The sequence below is a fragment of the Chrysemys picta genome, chromosome 15 (genome assembly GCF_011386835.1).
Source record: "Chrysemys picta bellii isolate R12L10 chromosome 15, ASM1138683v2, whole genome shotgun sequence".
NCBI classification, from domain to species: domain Eukaryota; kingdom Metazoa; phylum Chordata; order Testudines; family Emydidae; genus Chrysemys; species Chrysemys picta.
This window is the reverse complement of record NC_088805.1, coordinates 16,654,746-16,671,466: the sequence shown is the minus strand read 5'-3', so window position 1 is coordinate 16,671,466 and position 16,721 is coordinate 16,654,746. Positions and strand designations below refer to the sequence as shown.

The window sequence follows — 16,721 nt, the reverse complement described above, 5'->3', positions numbered from 1 at the left end:
CAATTATTCAAATCTAACCTTCCACTTACTTACAGTGCGTGTTGAATAATGAAGTCATGTCTCCTTCTTGAAATTTATATTGGAGTGTTGTTGAAGAAAAGGTGATTCTTACCTTAATATTTTTCTTTGTGATTAAAAGAAATTTGAGTCACATTTCTGCTTGTATTTTCCTACAGCTTTTTTTAAAAGCAATATTTATGGTTACTAGAACTAAAGAACCTGTATCTTTTCTGAATTTAATAAATGTATGCTTTGGACAGCACTTTGTATATAGTCAGTTTCAATGTTTTGCATTTGATCAGTCACACTTCCTGCTTTGTGCATTAGCATGGCACATCACTCACCCTTTCTTTTGTGTGTGTGTTTTTTTTGTGTTGGGCGGGGTGGGGGGGGGACAGAAGAGAAGAGGAACAGGAGGAATGGAAGAGGAGAAGAGCAGGCCTGCAAGAGGATATCTACAAGCAATATTGCTCGCATTTGTGTTTGGAGCCAGAAGTGTGCAGGTAAAGGGGTGTGTGGCCCAAGGAACCTCCTTCACTCCCCAGGCCTCTGCCGAGGACTAGGGAACACTGAAGGTACTTAAAAGGAGTGGCTCCTTTACTTCCTGGGACTCCTCAATGCTATTACTACCTCAATTACTTCAATGCTGCTAAAGATACCAGCAGGCAGGAGCAACAGAGGGTGATGATGGTGGGGGACAGAGAAGATGGGAAGAAATAAGGGACGGCCTCAAGAAGGATGTTCTCTGGCTCAACCACTCTACCTGTTGAAGAGACACTATCAGCAGAGGAAGTCCCATCCTTTCCCCCAACCCCAACATACACCCGTTAAAAAACAACAACCCAAAGTTTGAAAATTGAATTGAATTTTTTCCTTAGAAAATATTTACAGGGTGCTCCATCAGAAACCTAATTTGACTTAAAGCACCGTCACTTTATATTTTTCCCTCGGTATTAAATTTTACTACATGATTATGGAGTCTTAGTTTCTTTCAACAATTGATATAAAGGACAGGGCTAGATCATTTCAAAAGCTTCAAAATTTCTTTATGAAATTTAAACTTGAGCTTGAACATTCCTCAGAGTAATCAGTTTTTTAAGCTCCACAAATTAATCAGATGGTATATATTAATGAGAGAGAAGGAAAGGCTTAGACAATGTAGTGATGGACTTCATGTTGACCCACTGGATTGTGTAATACCAGCTAATTTTGTGACCTCTCTCTAGTAGATGAATCTTTTGAATCAATTTAACAAGAATAATTTCCCAATCCTGAGCTCTACACTTCCCTCAGACAGTTTACTTCCTTAGCAAACTTATCACATCTAGTCCTGGTCTGGTAAAGATCAGGCACATCTCAAAAGTAGCACCTACCTGTTATTTGTGGGGGGTTGCAATGATGGGGCTTTACACGAAGTTTCTAGAAAACATCCATTCCTCAGTATAATGCATCTATGACCCAAGAATGGAGCTCTTGGGAAGATACTTTGAAGTATGCATCAGATTTATACCACTTATGTATTGGAAGTACTGACCCAATGACAACAATTTTGGTTAAAAAACCCCACATGAAGTCTCTAAACAAATCACTTGCCTTGGAAATCAATTCATCATGATTGGCTAGGTGGGCTCTGCAGTGGATACAGCTGTAGGTTCGGTGACAGTTCGGCAGGTAAGCCTGGAACGTTTTTGATTTTGTCATTTTTACCATCTCTGCTGGTGGCTCCTCACTCAGCTCAGGGCTGGCACTTGAAGAATTACAACTTTGCTGAACTCGCTGACAAAAAAAACACTGGAAAATGCAAGCAAAAGCCGTTGTTGTTCTGTAGTGTGTGTGGCACTTTCCACACAGATGCCACAAGAGAAACAATCACAACCTGCAAGTAAACAGAGAAGACAACTTTTTAAAAGCCAGGAATAGCTTATAAATACATTCAACTATTCTCTTGGATTTCAGAACTTTAACCTCCATCTCCCCTTCAAAAAACTCCAAAACCCACTAACGCAATGGACATCTTTGTTTAGCAGTCTCAGCAGAAAGGCAAAGTACTAAAAGGGATGGAGAGTGAACTAGCTTTTCAACAACTTTGGTAGACACTAAAAAAAGAAGTGGCAATAGTGTGGAAACCTGCACTTGCTAAACTCAAACCCATGCTAAACTCCAGAACACACAGGCAGTGGGGAGTTGTGTCTATTTTTTCAACTTCCAGGGCATTTCACAAGCACCGGACTTGAAGTCATATGTGATACATACACACAATAAAATCCTGACCAAAAATTTGCACTATTTTGAGATCAGACTATTCCCCAGCTACAAAGTTAGAGTCTTTTAGACCAGTCTTCTGTCCACCAAGACTAATCAGTTCTTTCAACTATTATTTTTTTCCCCTTACTCTACCAAAATAATCTTAATATCTAACAAATTTCAGTAGCGGAGAACAGATTTTACAACCTTAACATAAATATTAAGAATTCTATTTTCTAAGTTCAAAATGCTGTACACATTCTTGATCCTCAGATCTCCTTAGAGGAAATAACGTATTACACACAGTGTGACATTTTATATAAATATACAAAAAATGAAGGCTACACTTTTCTATAATCTTCTACCTTGAAAGTAAAATTTGCATCTGCAAGCTACAGATCTGTTTACTAAAACATTACTTAATATATTATGTGACTCAAAGCAACTGAACAATCCAAGCATGAAGGCTACTAATTCAGTGATGCTGTACAAAAGATCACCTATTATGCCACCAATCATTATGCTGCAGGTACAATGGATCAATACCAGAGGTATTGAAATAAAAGTGCCAATGTAGTTCACTGTACTTCTGGTCTTTTCTATTAGCTTTATGAAAAGTGAGAATAAAGAGCACATGTACGGTTTACTAGCTAGATAATATGAGAGTTGAAGAAAAAAAAAAAGTCTACTCTTTCCTGTTAATAACAAAGCAGTAGCCTAAGTATAGCTGGAAACTAAAATTGATTTGTTCATCTGTGGTTGATGAACCAAAAAAACCCAAACAAAAAGTTTAATCAGCCCATCACTAGCTGCTATATGGAAGAAATAATCAACCACCATCTAAAACTCCAACTATTTTTGTATAGGTCTAAATGAAATTTGGTTTGACAAAAGAATGAAACAAATGATATCAAGCATAAACCATATGTGAGACCACCATGACAATGTGTTTTCCATTTGAAGCCACCCACCCACCCTTACATAACTTTGCATTTTATTTTTCAACTGCTTTAGTTAACGGTTGGAAAAGCAGCACCACCTGAAATATTGTTAACACTTCAAAATGCAGAAAGGTGATTTACTTCTCATATTGCCACAAAATGTAAGTTTACACTCCTGAATTACATGTATTCTACTGATTGCTTCAAGGAAGCAATTTATAAGTAAATTATCACAAATCAGACTGTCTTGAGAAACAACCATATGAACATATAATGCCTGCTTCGGTAGGTATAAAGACCACACGCATCAGCTCTTTTTGAATTTTTACCTCAAGCTGATAAGAGGATGGGTGCATATTTTATAAAATTAAAGGACTTACAGTTAATTATACAAATAGAATTCTCTGAAGGAAACAGTCCTCAACAAAAACTTAGAGGGATGTCTACATTACTTCATTTTTTTTTTTTTAAATGGGAACTTGTTGCCAATAAGGGCATGTCCTCTGTTCATAACAAGGCCTACCTGTTTTCCCCAAGAGTTTTTAAGGATGGGCAGGAGTGTAGAAAGATGAGGTTTGAAGAATGGAAAGGATTTGGCAGGTAACTAATTTCACAGTTTTTGAATGTTCGCCTAACATGCATCCAGAGCCCAAGATGGTATATTTGAAATAAATCTAGACAAATAAGACACATTGATAAACACCAATATTGTAGACCTAACCCCAATGTAAAATGTTTTACTAAAAACCTATTAAGTTGTCATACATTTTTATATTTCCTTTCCCCATCTTTGTCAGTGACAAGGATTTGTGTCAAAAAATTCTTTATTGTAGGCCACTACTCCTGTCAGTTTCAATACATGATTAATTACAATGCACATCACTATGGCATCATTATATTCTCTTGGCATAGCCATCCTGAAATATCACTGCATTTTAAGATCTAATGACAGTATTAGAAGTCTATTTATAGAAAGCTACTATGGATAAGTGCAATGTATATGCAAAGAAAGAAACCACACCTCAAAAACCCATCAGGGCTTGAAAAATCCACTTTCCCAGGTAGGGGAGAGGGGACCAAGGCAATTTCTGCAGATTTCATTTGTAAAAGTAACCTGCAAATGGAGGGCAGGGGGGCTTCTGCTCTCTCATTTCTCTATGACCTCTTAAGAAGCCCTGAAAGTTGTCCATATCCCTGCCCCCTCAGATTTGGAGACTTTAGGCCTAATCCAAAACCACTGTCTGGGCTCTGTATCAGGGCCCATGTCTCTAAGACTAAACAGGATCTGAATTTCTAAAGTAAAAAAATACACACAGAAATTGTAGGGCTTTGGATCAGGCCTCTTAGGATGATGACTGAAGAACTAGTGAAATAATGACATTACAAGAGGTAATAGAGTGAAAGTTAACCAATTTAAAATATTCCTTCTACTCTAAAGTCAGATTGTTTAAAACTCTAGTTTGAGTTTCATGCCTTTTAAATCCAAGTGATGGAAACTGAGTAAAGGAAGTCTTTTGTTAGAGACTTGACATTTTAACCCTTCAATTAAAAAGTGCTGCCCTCAAAACATTCCCAAGACCTCCCAGAGCTCCTTTGGCAAAACCATATTCTCATCTCCAAAAAGAGAGACCCCACAGGTTTTTTTGCATCTCATAAAGTAGCCCTTCATACATTGCTTCAAAAAAATGGAAGGCAAGCTTCCAAACCTGAACTAAGTCAATGAAATTTTCTCTTCCTCAGCCTGCAGATAAAAAGTGCCAAATAAAAAGCACTACTGCCCATAACTGTGCCAAGAAGTAAAAAACCAAACATGTCTAGGGTCAGTTTCCAGAGCAGCTTCCCACAGGTCTCTGAACTGCAGTGATTGTCAAGAACCATAACAATTGCATATTATTGCTACTTACACCACAAATGTCTAGCCAAGACCATGACCCACAGGTTGCCCTGAAAATCTGAATGTACACAGAATTCTGAAGTCAAAAAATGAGAAGTTTTACACAGATTCCAAACTGTGCAATTCAAGACAACAGCCTCTATGTGCCCTTCCCTCCAGCAATATGGGTTTAGGGAAGGAACAGCAGGAACTTCTGATGGAAAGGCTTGCCACTTGCAGGCCGGCCTCTGGGAAGCAGGAGCTGCAGCAATGCATTTTCACAGTTACTGGACAGCAATGAGGTCATCAGATCTGCACTTTCAGTCTCTTCTGACTGGCTGTTTGCCTTCTCCTCCTTCCAACTCCTCCCTCACTGTGTCTCTGTTAACAGCTTTATTTCCCCTGCCATCCTTCTTTCTCTCTCCATAACACCATACTCTCATCCTCTTCATATCCACCCTCAAGAGTGTTGTTGATCTATTTCTCTCATCCATTCTCCCTCACTAACACAAAGTAACAAAGGCACGTAAACTATCATGATATAGCCTGAACCCTTCCCCCGCCCCCCCAACAATTTATCTGGTCTTGTGGCTTTTAGGCTGTATGCCCTTCCAGACAGGAATGGTCTTCTTGAGTGTTAGTACAATTCACAACACAGTGCTCCCCATATCCTGACTGGGGCCTTAGGGCACACATTCAATATGTGATTAGTAAATAATACCATTTGCTCCTGATTTATTTTGGGTTTCCTCATTAAAAAAATTATACACAGCTCATAACTTCAATGTTAGGTGGAATGAATTTTTTTAAAATTGCCAGATTCCTTTTATAAGATTTGTCATAAAAGCACTTTACCAACTCAAGCTATTTTAACTGTTGTCAAAAAGGGGACTGAATATTAGGTTATAGGCTTACTATCTATATCCCTGAAGGCATTAGCTGACTGACTTTAAGAAAGTTCTGAATTTTACTGTCACTAGTTTTCAAAATATAAATCATGTTGGGAAAAGATGGAGAGTTAAATAATAACCCTCAAAGCAAAACCTTTTACTTGCTAGTTAAAATAGAAATTGTTTCTCTGATGCCAAGATGCAGGAACCACATGACTTCAGTGTATTTTTTCCCTGTTGAAATAACTCAACACACTCTATTTCTCTGCTGTCAAAAAGAAAAAAGCCACTAAATATAATGAGAAAAATATAAAATTGTATCCATGACACATTATGAAAATTAGAAAACACAGCCCCCAGTCCCAAAACAAGCAAATAATCCAAGAACATACTGAAGTATGTAACCTCTTTTCTTGATTGGAAAGCAAGAGATTACAGAATAACCACAAGCATAATACAAGAAAATAAGTCTGCAAATATGTACAGTCTAACCATCTTTTAAACTATTGCATATATGACTCAGGAAGTACTAGCCTTAAAGATACTCCAAAAATTAGTTGCTTGTGCTAGGTTACTGATAATTATATTTATAAAAATTCATCAGGATCAAAGATATTCAGCATTTTACCTTCCTCCTGATTGTATCAAAAGTAGTGATAAAATCCTGGTAGTGTCAAAAGTTACAACTCTTAGATACCATGCATAAACTATGCTTGGTGTTGATGAGCACATACAAACACCATGACAAAATCTGGGAGTCAAACAATCTCAACAGTATCCAAACATACTTTAAATGTCTGCTTATGGGTTAATAGCTCAACTCTGCACAATTATCTGGCAACAGAAATAAGAGGACCAGTTGCAAAAGGGTTCAGAGTTAAGAGGAATGATTCTTACTAGTCAAAAGCATTCAAAACAAAATAAATTTAAGTATTAGAATGAATGTTGGAGGGTGTGGTGTAGGAGATGGAGCTTCAGAAACTAACATTTTAAAGGTTTCAGAGTGGTAGCTGTGTTAGTCTGTATCAGCAAAAAGAACGAGGACTACTTATGGCACCTTAGAGACTAACAAATTTATTTGGGCATAAGCTTTCGTGGGCTAAAACCCACTTCATCAGATGCATGCAGTGGAAAATACAGTAGGAAGATATATCTATATCTACACACACACACAGAACATGAAAAAATGGGGGTTGCCATACCAACTCTAACGAGACTAATTAATTAAGGTGGGCTATTATCAGCAGGAGAAAAAAAAACTTTTGTAGTGATAATCAGGATGGCCAATTTCAAACAATTGACAAGAAGGTGTGAGTAAAAAAGGTGGGGAAAAATTAACATGGGGAAATAGTTTTTAGTTTGTGTAATGACCCATCCACTCCCAGTTTTTATTCAAGCCTAATTTAATGGTGTCCAGTTTGCAAATTAATTCCAGTTCTGCAGTTTCTCATTGGAGTCTGTTTTTGAAGTTTTTTTGTTGCAGAATTGCGACTTTTAGGTCTGTAATTGAGTGTCCAGGGAGGTTGAAGTGTTCTCCGACTGGTTTGTGAATGTTATAATTCTTGACGTCTGATTTGTGTCCATTTATTCTTTTGCATAGAGACTGTCCGGTTTGGCCAATGTATATGGCAAAGGGGGCACTGCTGGCACATGATGGCATATATCACATTGGTTAAAGATAATTCTCAGTTTCACCTTGGCATTTACAATCTACTGACATTGCTTCTCGATCCGTCTGTTATTGGAGGCTGACAATGTTTACAATTCTTAAAACATGTTAACTTCTTGAACAAAGAAACTTAGCATTTAAATCTGAACTTACAATTCATGTATTTCATCAAGTAATTTCAAGTTTTGCTGCCATCTAGCAGCATGACATCACTGAATGGGATGTCCAAATTTGGTAGCCAAGTATCAGCCAATCGTAATGAAGTGGGCAGTCCCCAACCATGCTCCCGGATGTGTAAACAAACAATGAGAGGAAGCATGTTAAAGCAGATGCAGTCTAAGGACAGTACTATTATCCACCAGGTAACGGACATGAGTACTGGAATTTCAGATCTAGGTAACTGAACATTTTAATCAATCTTGTTTAACAAGGTTAGCAGCTGACCTATAGCTAGCTATTCAAAGCTTTTAACATTTAATAAATATGCCATCTTCACAGCATTTCTCAGTGTTATTCCTAACAGCTTATTTTTTGGAGAGGTTACCTTATAGAGTTGTGTGTAAACCACTGACTCCTCTTTCATCCTTTAAAAGAGACTTAGCAAATCTATTCTTGATTTGAAATGTATTTAAGTTTGGCCCCGACATCAGCAACAAGGCAACTACAGACTAAAATTCCCAGTCCTTAAGAAATTCATAGCTAAGTTAGATATATTAAGTCAACCAAAATAGATCGGTTTCTTGACAACTTAATAGTTAATTCATTTGAATGACTGTCTAGGCAGTTTTCCCACCACTCTTAGTAAGATCAACTCAAGAGTCACACCAGGAATTGTAATGACAAAAATAAAATAAAGTAGAAAATAGTTAACTCAAGGCACCTGACTATTTAAGGGGCCTCTCTCCTAATCCATTCAATACAAAAATGGGGGAAATGAATGTTTTGTCTGGCACCAACAAGCCCGACAGGGGTTTTTTTTTTTGTTTTAAATACACATACACTGTTCATAAACTAAGATTCGAATACACTTTCTTTTAAAAAAAGAAATGCAGGAAAGTCAATTTAATCAGATACGGTTCCATGTTTTCAGATCAAGCAAACAGTCTGCAATATAGCATATCGACAATTCTTAAATCTCATTACTGATTTTTAGTAGCCAGTGTATAGATAAATTAAAATAAACACAATGAAGCTGAAAGTTACCTCCACAGATCGATCTTGGTTTCCCTACTGGAAAGTTTTAAATAGTAAGCGATTATTCGTCTGTTCCCATTTCAAGCTCGTTTTGCAAATGAGTTTCCATCCTCACTATCAGCGCGCAAAGCTACCTCCGTAAATGGTGCCGCTTTTCGTTTGCAACAGTATCTCCGAGGCTGACAGGACAATGTAACTTTTCCTCGCAGCCGCAGCAGCGAGCAGGAGAACGCTCTGCTCTGCCTTGTAAACAGAGACCAGCCCTGCCGCCTGCCCGCGCTCAGCCCTGGGCACTGTTCAGCAGCAGCAGGTGGGGGAGGGGGGAGATTTTACAGGGCTTTGCATGCAAGGTAGGGGGGATCCTAATCCGTCAGGGCTCTGCAGTCCGGCCAAGCGACCTCCGGCCCCAGCAGCGATCCCCACAGCGCCTGTGCGCCGCGGCCTGCCTCGGATCGCACCACAGGACCTTGGAAAGGGCTCGACGCGTCCCCCACTGTTTACAAACAAAGCCCCGCGGCTGGCAGGCGCCTGCTGGCGGGGTTTGGCCGAGTTAGCCCGCTCCAGCAGGGGAGGCTGGGAGGCGTGGCGCTGGGACGGGGGTGGGCGAAGGGGTCGGGGATCAGCCCGGCTGGGAAGGGGCTAGCCGCCCTCTGGACCCGCAGCGCCGTCTGGTCTGCTGCCCCCGCAGCAATGCAAAGCCTCACAATCCGCCCGGTAACACGGCGGCTGCAGCCGACCGGGGCAGCTCTGCCGTCACTTCCAGGCGCTATAAATAGAGCCCGAGCCCGCCGGGCCAAGCCAGGAAAGTTGCCTCTGCTTCCCGCCTCGCCGACAGCGAAAGCCGCCGCCGGGTCCTTGAGGCGCGGGGAGGAAACGCCGCGGCTGGCTACCGAGTGGGGCGGCGGTGGCCAAGCGGGGGAAGGTCCCTCGGGTTGGGGGAGCTGTTGCCTGGTTCGCTGCGCGGGCTGGGTACTCACCGGCGGCTCCGCTGCCCAGGCCGGACCCCCGCGGGTTCCGCGCAGCTGTGCCCCCCTTCCCTCCCTCTGTGGGGGGCTGGCTTGGCACGGGGAAGGAGCAGCCTCCGTCGCTGCCAGCTGGGGCGAGGAGAGGGTCTAGTGGCAGTGGCCCCTCATGCCCCGCTCAGGTGGCGGCTCTGCGTGCGCCCGGGGGGGGTCCTTCCCCCTCCCCAGGCTCAGGGGCGTCTTCCCCGCGGCGGCTGCAGCGCCCAGGGTCATCAGGGGAGCCGGGGGGCAGGCCCGGGTCTCCTCCCCTCGGGACTGAGAGGTGGCCGAGGCATCCCGGCGCCCGCGCCGCTACGCTCCTTTGTTTTGTTTTCCTCTCACTGAACCTCGCTGCTGCAGTTAAACCGTCTCCGAAGAACGTTGGCTGCGGCCAATCAGAACGCGCGCGCGTGTGCCGGTAGGGGGAGAGCGTGAGAGCCAGCGCGCTCCACCAGTCAACCCCCGGGAAAGCGCGAGACTCAAGCGCGCGACGCCACATCCCCCTTCCTCCTCCTCTTTTGTTGGGGGAGAGCGCGAGACAAGGGAGCGCGTGGTCTAGTCGTTTGCGTCCTTAGTTCCCTGCGTGCTTAGAAGTGGAACGTTGTGGGTGTCCAATGGGAATTGAGGCCTCGCGCCAAAGCGAGGCTGCTGCTTGCGCGCGGTCTGGCTCGGGAGACGGGGATTATAAATAATAGGCGGCGCGTGCGGTGTTCTCTGGCGATCGCGAGCCCTGCACGGTGACCCCGCCTCGCTACATTGTTTCTACCCCAGCTGGCGTCGCTGTGCGGCTGGCATCTGCACCCTGAGTCACTTCATTCATAGAGCGGCGGCGGGGTTGGAGGTACGCGCAGAGCCACGCTGCAGCCGCAAGGGCGGCCTGCCGGGGCCAGGCTGTGACTCAGGGCAGACAGAGCCTAGGGCCCCGGGTCATTGCCATGGAGCGCGGGTTGGCACGGGCTCAAGGAGAACGTAACAGCCACAAACCCCCGTCTGCACAGGGAGACCTCCCCAGTGGGATCAGGCGCGGCTCGCCAGAGGGACGATGGCGACTGGGACCAATGACCGTAGCCCACAGCAGCGGAGCGCGCAGGAGAGCCCGACAGTGAAATCCGTGCTCTCCGGGGCACGAGGGAGAAGGGGAGCAATGAAAGAGGGAGGACACAAGAGCTGCACAACAGGGCCCCCTGCCAAGCAGAGACTCGTTCATTGGGAGCCTCTCGACGGCTCCCATGATCCATCAATCCTAATTATTTTCACAACCCCCCAAATTACTCCCCCGCCTAGGCTGACCAGATAGCAAGTGTGAAAAATCGGGACAGGGAGTGGGGGGTAATAGGAGCCTATATAAAAAAAAAAAAGCCTCAAAGAGCGGGACTGTCCCTATAAAATCGGGACATCAGGTCACCCTACCCCTGCCCCCCCTTCAACACTTGTTAAAACCTCCAGATTCAATAAAATGAGGGATAGGTTGGGGATAGGGTGACCAGACAGCAAATGTGAAAAATCGGGACAGGGGTGGGGGGTAATAGCCTATATAAGAAAAAGACCCAAAAATCGGGACTGTCCCTATAAAATCAGGACATCTGGTCACCCTAGTTGGGGATAAGACTAAATCGGGGCCCCTTGAGTCCTTTGGGGACAGTAGCATTCTGCCACCACTAGTGCAAAGAAAAAGGGATCTTAGCCCCCTTCATTTCTCATCTCCCTTGATGCCTGCCATGGCCTGACCCCTAAATCATCGTTTCTGGGGGCAGCTCCACCTCACTCCAGCTAACACCCTGCACAGTTTCTCACAGGCAGGATCTTTCCTTTTTCTGTCTGTTTTTGTTTCTGATTAGTACACACTATTGTTCAAAGGAGACAAAGGAAAACTATTACATTTCAGTAGACCTATAGAGATAAGAAAAAGGCAAGCTAACCAGTAATCCTAATTATGATGCTAATTAAAACATTTTACATTGAGAAAAATGGGTGAGAACACAGAAGTTTAGATATGACATAGGAAAGAAAAAGCCGCAATGACTTATGGTTGATATTTTTCCAAAGCAGTCTGAGGGATTTAGATACACATCTTCCATTAATTTTAATGGAAGATTTGTCTAAAATTCCTTATACTATTTTGAAAGTTTAAACCTATCGCTGTGTGATAAACTATATAAAGTTGCTACATCCTTCTTTTCTTATTTCTCTGCTCTTTGGGGGTTGTTATTTTCCTTATCCATTGTCTATGAAGAGATGAGGTAGATTACTGGGAGAGAGAAGCATATAGCTGTTTAGTACTGTAGAGAAATTCTTCCTTAGGAAGCGTCTTGCAAAAGATCCAAGAAAAGTAGAATGGGTCAAGCTGATATTTTCTGGAAAATTATTTTTAGCTGTAGTTCATTGCGAGTGAACAAGTGACTGTGGTTGACTATGTCAGTGATAGTTTTATTTCTGAAAAGCAATCATTCATTACCCAGTTAAAATAAAGATTATGTAAATCTGAGGTGTCCAGAGTCTATTAACTTCTAGAGCAGCCGGGTCTAGCGGACAGGGCAGTGAACTGGAACTTCAGGAGACCTAGGTTCTATTTTCCTGGCTCTACCACTGACCTGAACCCTGATCCTGGGCAGATCACTTTGCTTCTCTGTGCCCTAGTATCTCCATCTAAAAATGGGAATGGTGATGTTCTTCCTCTTTGTAAATTGCTTTGACATCTAAAGCTGGAAAGTGCTCTAAAAGAGTTAGGTATGATTTTTATCATTATTTAATTTTGCCTTTGATCTTTTTCAAGAGACAAAATAAATACCAAGGCTGGTTTGCTTTGGTTCTGCACTATAAACTCCTCAGGCCAGCAGGAGTGTACTCAGACCATAACAAGCTAAGACTGACCAGAATCCCTCATTCTGCCATTTATGGCTTTAACCCTGAGTCCCAGCCTGTGTTACATAAATACTTCACAATAGCATTTGCCCCCTCACCTCATTTATTCCTAACCAATACTGACTCATTAAAGGGGGCAGCAGAGTTTATTAATTAGAATAATAGTATTCACTTTATAGTTGCACTTGAGATGATTGGTTGTAATCAATAACTCATGTGTGAGTTGTGGTTAGTCATAGTTCTACATTTAAATATCCAGAAAACTACAGTGTGCATTTTCCTGTTGTATATTTCCACCTCCTCAGTGCTGATTTAAGTGTTATTCTCAGCTAGTTGCAAGTACAAGGAAAAATCAAATTTCCATGATAAAAAGTTAATGGAATGAGAAAAACACTAGGAAACAGCCCTTTCTAAACATTTATGGGGCCTCTACAGTAGATTTTTTTTTTGCCAAACGTTTCCCACTCTTGATACAGTAATTTCAGCTCCATCATTGGTAGCAATGGTGTAAGTGCTAGTGCTGACAGGGCACAGATGGCTACTTTTTATTTAAGCATCTTGATGTCTATCCTCTGCCACAGCCCCCCAGACCAAGCACCCTAATCCAGTTGTCAGAGGAATCAAATAAGAGAGGAGAATCGCAACAAAAAAAGGGGATAAAGTAGAGGTATATAAAATAATGAATGGGACAAAGATGGTAATTTCAGGGTGGCTCTTTAATAAGAACAAGAGAACAGTTGATTAACTTAAAGGCAGAAAACTTAAGAGATAAAAGGAAATACTTTTTTACACAATGCATAATTAACCCAGAGAATTCATTGCCTCTAGATACCATTAGCCAGAATGTAGCAGGATTTTTTTTTTAAAATGGAGAATATGGAGAATAAAAATCATAAGTAATAAATCCTCATGCTTCAGGTCTAACTGAAACAGTAGAAAGAAATTTCCTCCCATGGGATGGTTATTGTAAATGGTCCATGTCGTGTTTCTTGTGCTTTATTCTGATATATCTGATACTGGCCACTGTCAGCCAGAGAGATTTCATAGATTTTCTGGTTGTCCTAGTAACTGCAGGATACTGGATGAGATGGACCACTGCTGTGATAGAGTATGGCTGATCTATGTTTCATCCATTCGAACTCAACTGCCACTCTGAACTATCCAAAACCAACTGCCATGGAAAGCTTATATTCCAACATTTGCCCAAAACATCCTGTTGAGTGAAAAAATATCCCTCCATCTGTACTCCATACATGCACATTACTCAGCAGTGACCTCTCTGCCTATTAATACTACTTAACACTTATGTGGTGCTTTACCTATTCAAAGCACTGTACCAGTCTTGAGTTATTAATCCTTTAAACACTTCTCTGTGAGATAAGAATTTTGCAGATTGGGGAAACCAAGGCAGAGACATCAAGTGACTTGTCCAAGATTACGCAGCAAGTAAGTACAACACTGATCACTAGTTCTGAAGCAAGTCCCATCCAGCCCTCATCTTGGAAAATATGGTTCTGATGCTAGGTATTGAGGGTTTGTTTGTAGAGTTCCATCAGGAGGTGGAAGACACTTCCCCCAGAAAAAATACCAATCTCTCTCTCTTCTGTCTCCATCTCTACATGTAATTGTTATGATCTGGATGGGAGAACAACTAGTTCACACAGGGGGCTTCATCCTATGCTCATTGAAAGGAGCAGCCAAGCTCCCATTGACTTTGACAGTACAGGATCACAGGCCATAATTTAAGGAAAAGGTACAAAATTTCACACATACTTGAGTTAGAACGATAATCTTGCACTTAGTACCTTTCATTGACAACAAGTACATAGTGTCCCCATTTTGCATCTCATTTGAAATATGTAATGACTGCAACATTACAACTTCTCCCTTCCTAACATCCAGCTGATACATGTTTCCAATACTGACTCACAGGGAAGAATAACACCTACTGAATCACCACCAACTCCTGAGCCCTTTTTATATAGCATAAAGAAGCAAAAGAGGGCACAAGCCCAATTTCTTCCCTTTGCAGGTCACCTTTAAAGTTTCTTTGTATCCTTACTCCCCACCATGATTCAGTTTAACTCCTCTTTATGGGTGTCCAAAAATACTTATTAGCTTCGACCCTGCTTAATATGAGACATTTGCCATGACCACAGCTTGAGGTGGTTGGAGTTCATTAGAAGATGGGTGTGTTGCACACTGCTCAAGGATTAGAAAATATTAATGGTTCTCCTCTGAATATATACCTGGGTGGCTCTCCTTATGAGTGACAACATGATGGGCAGAAACATATGTCTGTCATCCAGTGAGGACAGCACACAGTCCTGAAGGCAGAACAATGTCTTCATTATTTTAACGCAGGCCCTGTTTCCAGTTGAAAAAAATCTAAATGACAAGGACACAGGGGGTTCCTTTATTTTTGCTGTTTGTTTCCCTGGTAACATATAGACATGCTTCCCTGGTGGATAGCTATCCATTCCCCTTTGTTTTAAGATGTGGACAGGTCAAGGATGCACTCAGTTTTTCCCTTCAATGGTAGGTTAAGGCTTATCCGAATGGACCTGCATTTCTGTACCGATACATTACTTGGTTGAAAATACTGTGGATTTTCTAATGAGACTTTGGCGATGGACAGGAGTCTGAATAAATGGAAAACAGGGAAGAGACCAAACTAAGAAGTATTCATTTCTATTCTAGTTAGACTATGAGTGTTTTAGGGCAAGGTCTGTCTCTTACTATGTTTTTGTACAGTGTCTAGCACAATGGGACCCTGATCTTGAGTGGAGACAGTAGGTGCTACTGTCAAAAAACAAACAAACTCCCCTGGTAATGCTCCAGTTATACCACAGCCACCTTTTATCTTTGCTATTATAATATTCAGTGTTTTAATTACAAATATTGATTTCTAGAGTGCGGCAGCTCCTGCCTCTATATTTATTATGGACTCTGCATTGTGAGAGAACTTATTAAAGGTGAGTTTAGAGAAGGAGGGTCTCTTATTTTTACAGGACTCTAATCAGAACAGTAGGGTGTGGTTTACAGCCTTGGAATTCAGTGGGTGCAGGACTTGGAGAGATGCCATGCAGTCATTACACTGCAGTGCTGATAACGCTTTAGAAATAGCACTGATTTGTGATTTATAGCCAAAAGCATAAAAAGCCCTTCTATAAACAAGAATGCTAATAAAAAAGGTGTGGTGAGGAGGAGGGATGCAAAGGAACTTTAAAGGTGGCCTACAAGGGGAAGAGAATTGGGCTTGTACCCTCTGTTGCTTCTTTATGATATATGAAAAAGGCTCAGAAATATTGGGATTTTTAAAAGTTCTATTTTTTTTTTTAACTTTACAAATATAAAATTTTGTCTACCCTGTTTTGAGTAGAGAACTCTTTGGAGGACCAAAGAATTGGAGTAAGAGCTTTTTAGCCCACTGTTGAAAAAGAAGGGAGAGTTTGTTTGAATTTGTAACAAAAAACTTTTCTCCAAATATTAGTCAATAATTAGTCTTACACAAAAACAAAGCATCTGCCTAAAAAATCCCATGCTCACTTGCTCAGATTTATGATGCCATAATCTCATTAGTTCATAGTGTTCATGGAGTACTTCAACAAAAACAGAGTATACACTTCCCTTGAGAAGCAATATGAGGGGAGTCAGTGCACAACAAGCCACGTGCATAGTGTTTGTTTCTAAAGTGAGTGTGCAAAACAAAGGGGAACAAAACCAATTGGTTCTTCACAGTGGTAATGGTCATGTAGGGAAGGAAGCTAATGAGTTATCAAACTGTTTATTACATCCCAAAGAAAAAATGGCTTTGTACATTCATTGTAAAGCTGTTTATTCTCCCTTGAAGCGGATAAATGATAAAATGAATTGAAATAGCATCTCTCACATTTTATGCAGTTGGAAATGTGTGTAAAGTAATATTAAGGGTGACGCAGTAGATCAACATTTTAGCATGTTAGATAGCAATGATTTTTTAACAAGTCCTTCCTCAGCTTGGTGTATCAGGAAGAAATCTTAAAATGCACTGTATAATACTTACAT

At 41.7% G+C, this 16,721-nt stretch overlaps 1 protein-coding gene across 13 annotated transcripts in view; it reads right to left on the bottom strand.

The window, feature by feature from the left end:
- YPEL1 (yippee like 1) overlaps positions 1 to 10,160 on the bottom strand; it is a 55,426-nt gene extending 45,266 nt beyond the window's left edge. For 2 of the 13 annotated variants that reach the window (XR_010592869.1, XM_065568462.1), the window contains exons 1-3: positions 9,789 to 10,160; positions 1,594 to 1,876; positions 34 to 124 (exon numbers count right to left, since the gene is read on the bottom strand). Coding sequence is in view for 6 of the 13 variants with exons in the window: in XM_065568462.1 (XP_065424534.1) it covers positions 34 to 124; positions 1,594 to 1,710 (208 nt within the window). In the remaining 7 variants the exon portion in view is untranslated. Of the gene's footprint in view, positions 1 to 29; positions 125 to 1,373; positions 1,877 to 7,770 lie in introns of those variants that run through there. The other 11 variants (XM_065568458.1, XM_065568452.1, XR_010592870.1 and 8 more) reach the window with 10 other exon arrangements.
- Positions 10,161 to 16,721: the final 6,561 nt, after the last annotated feature.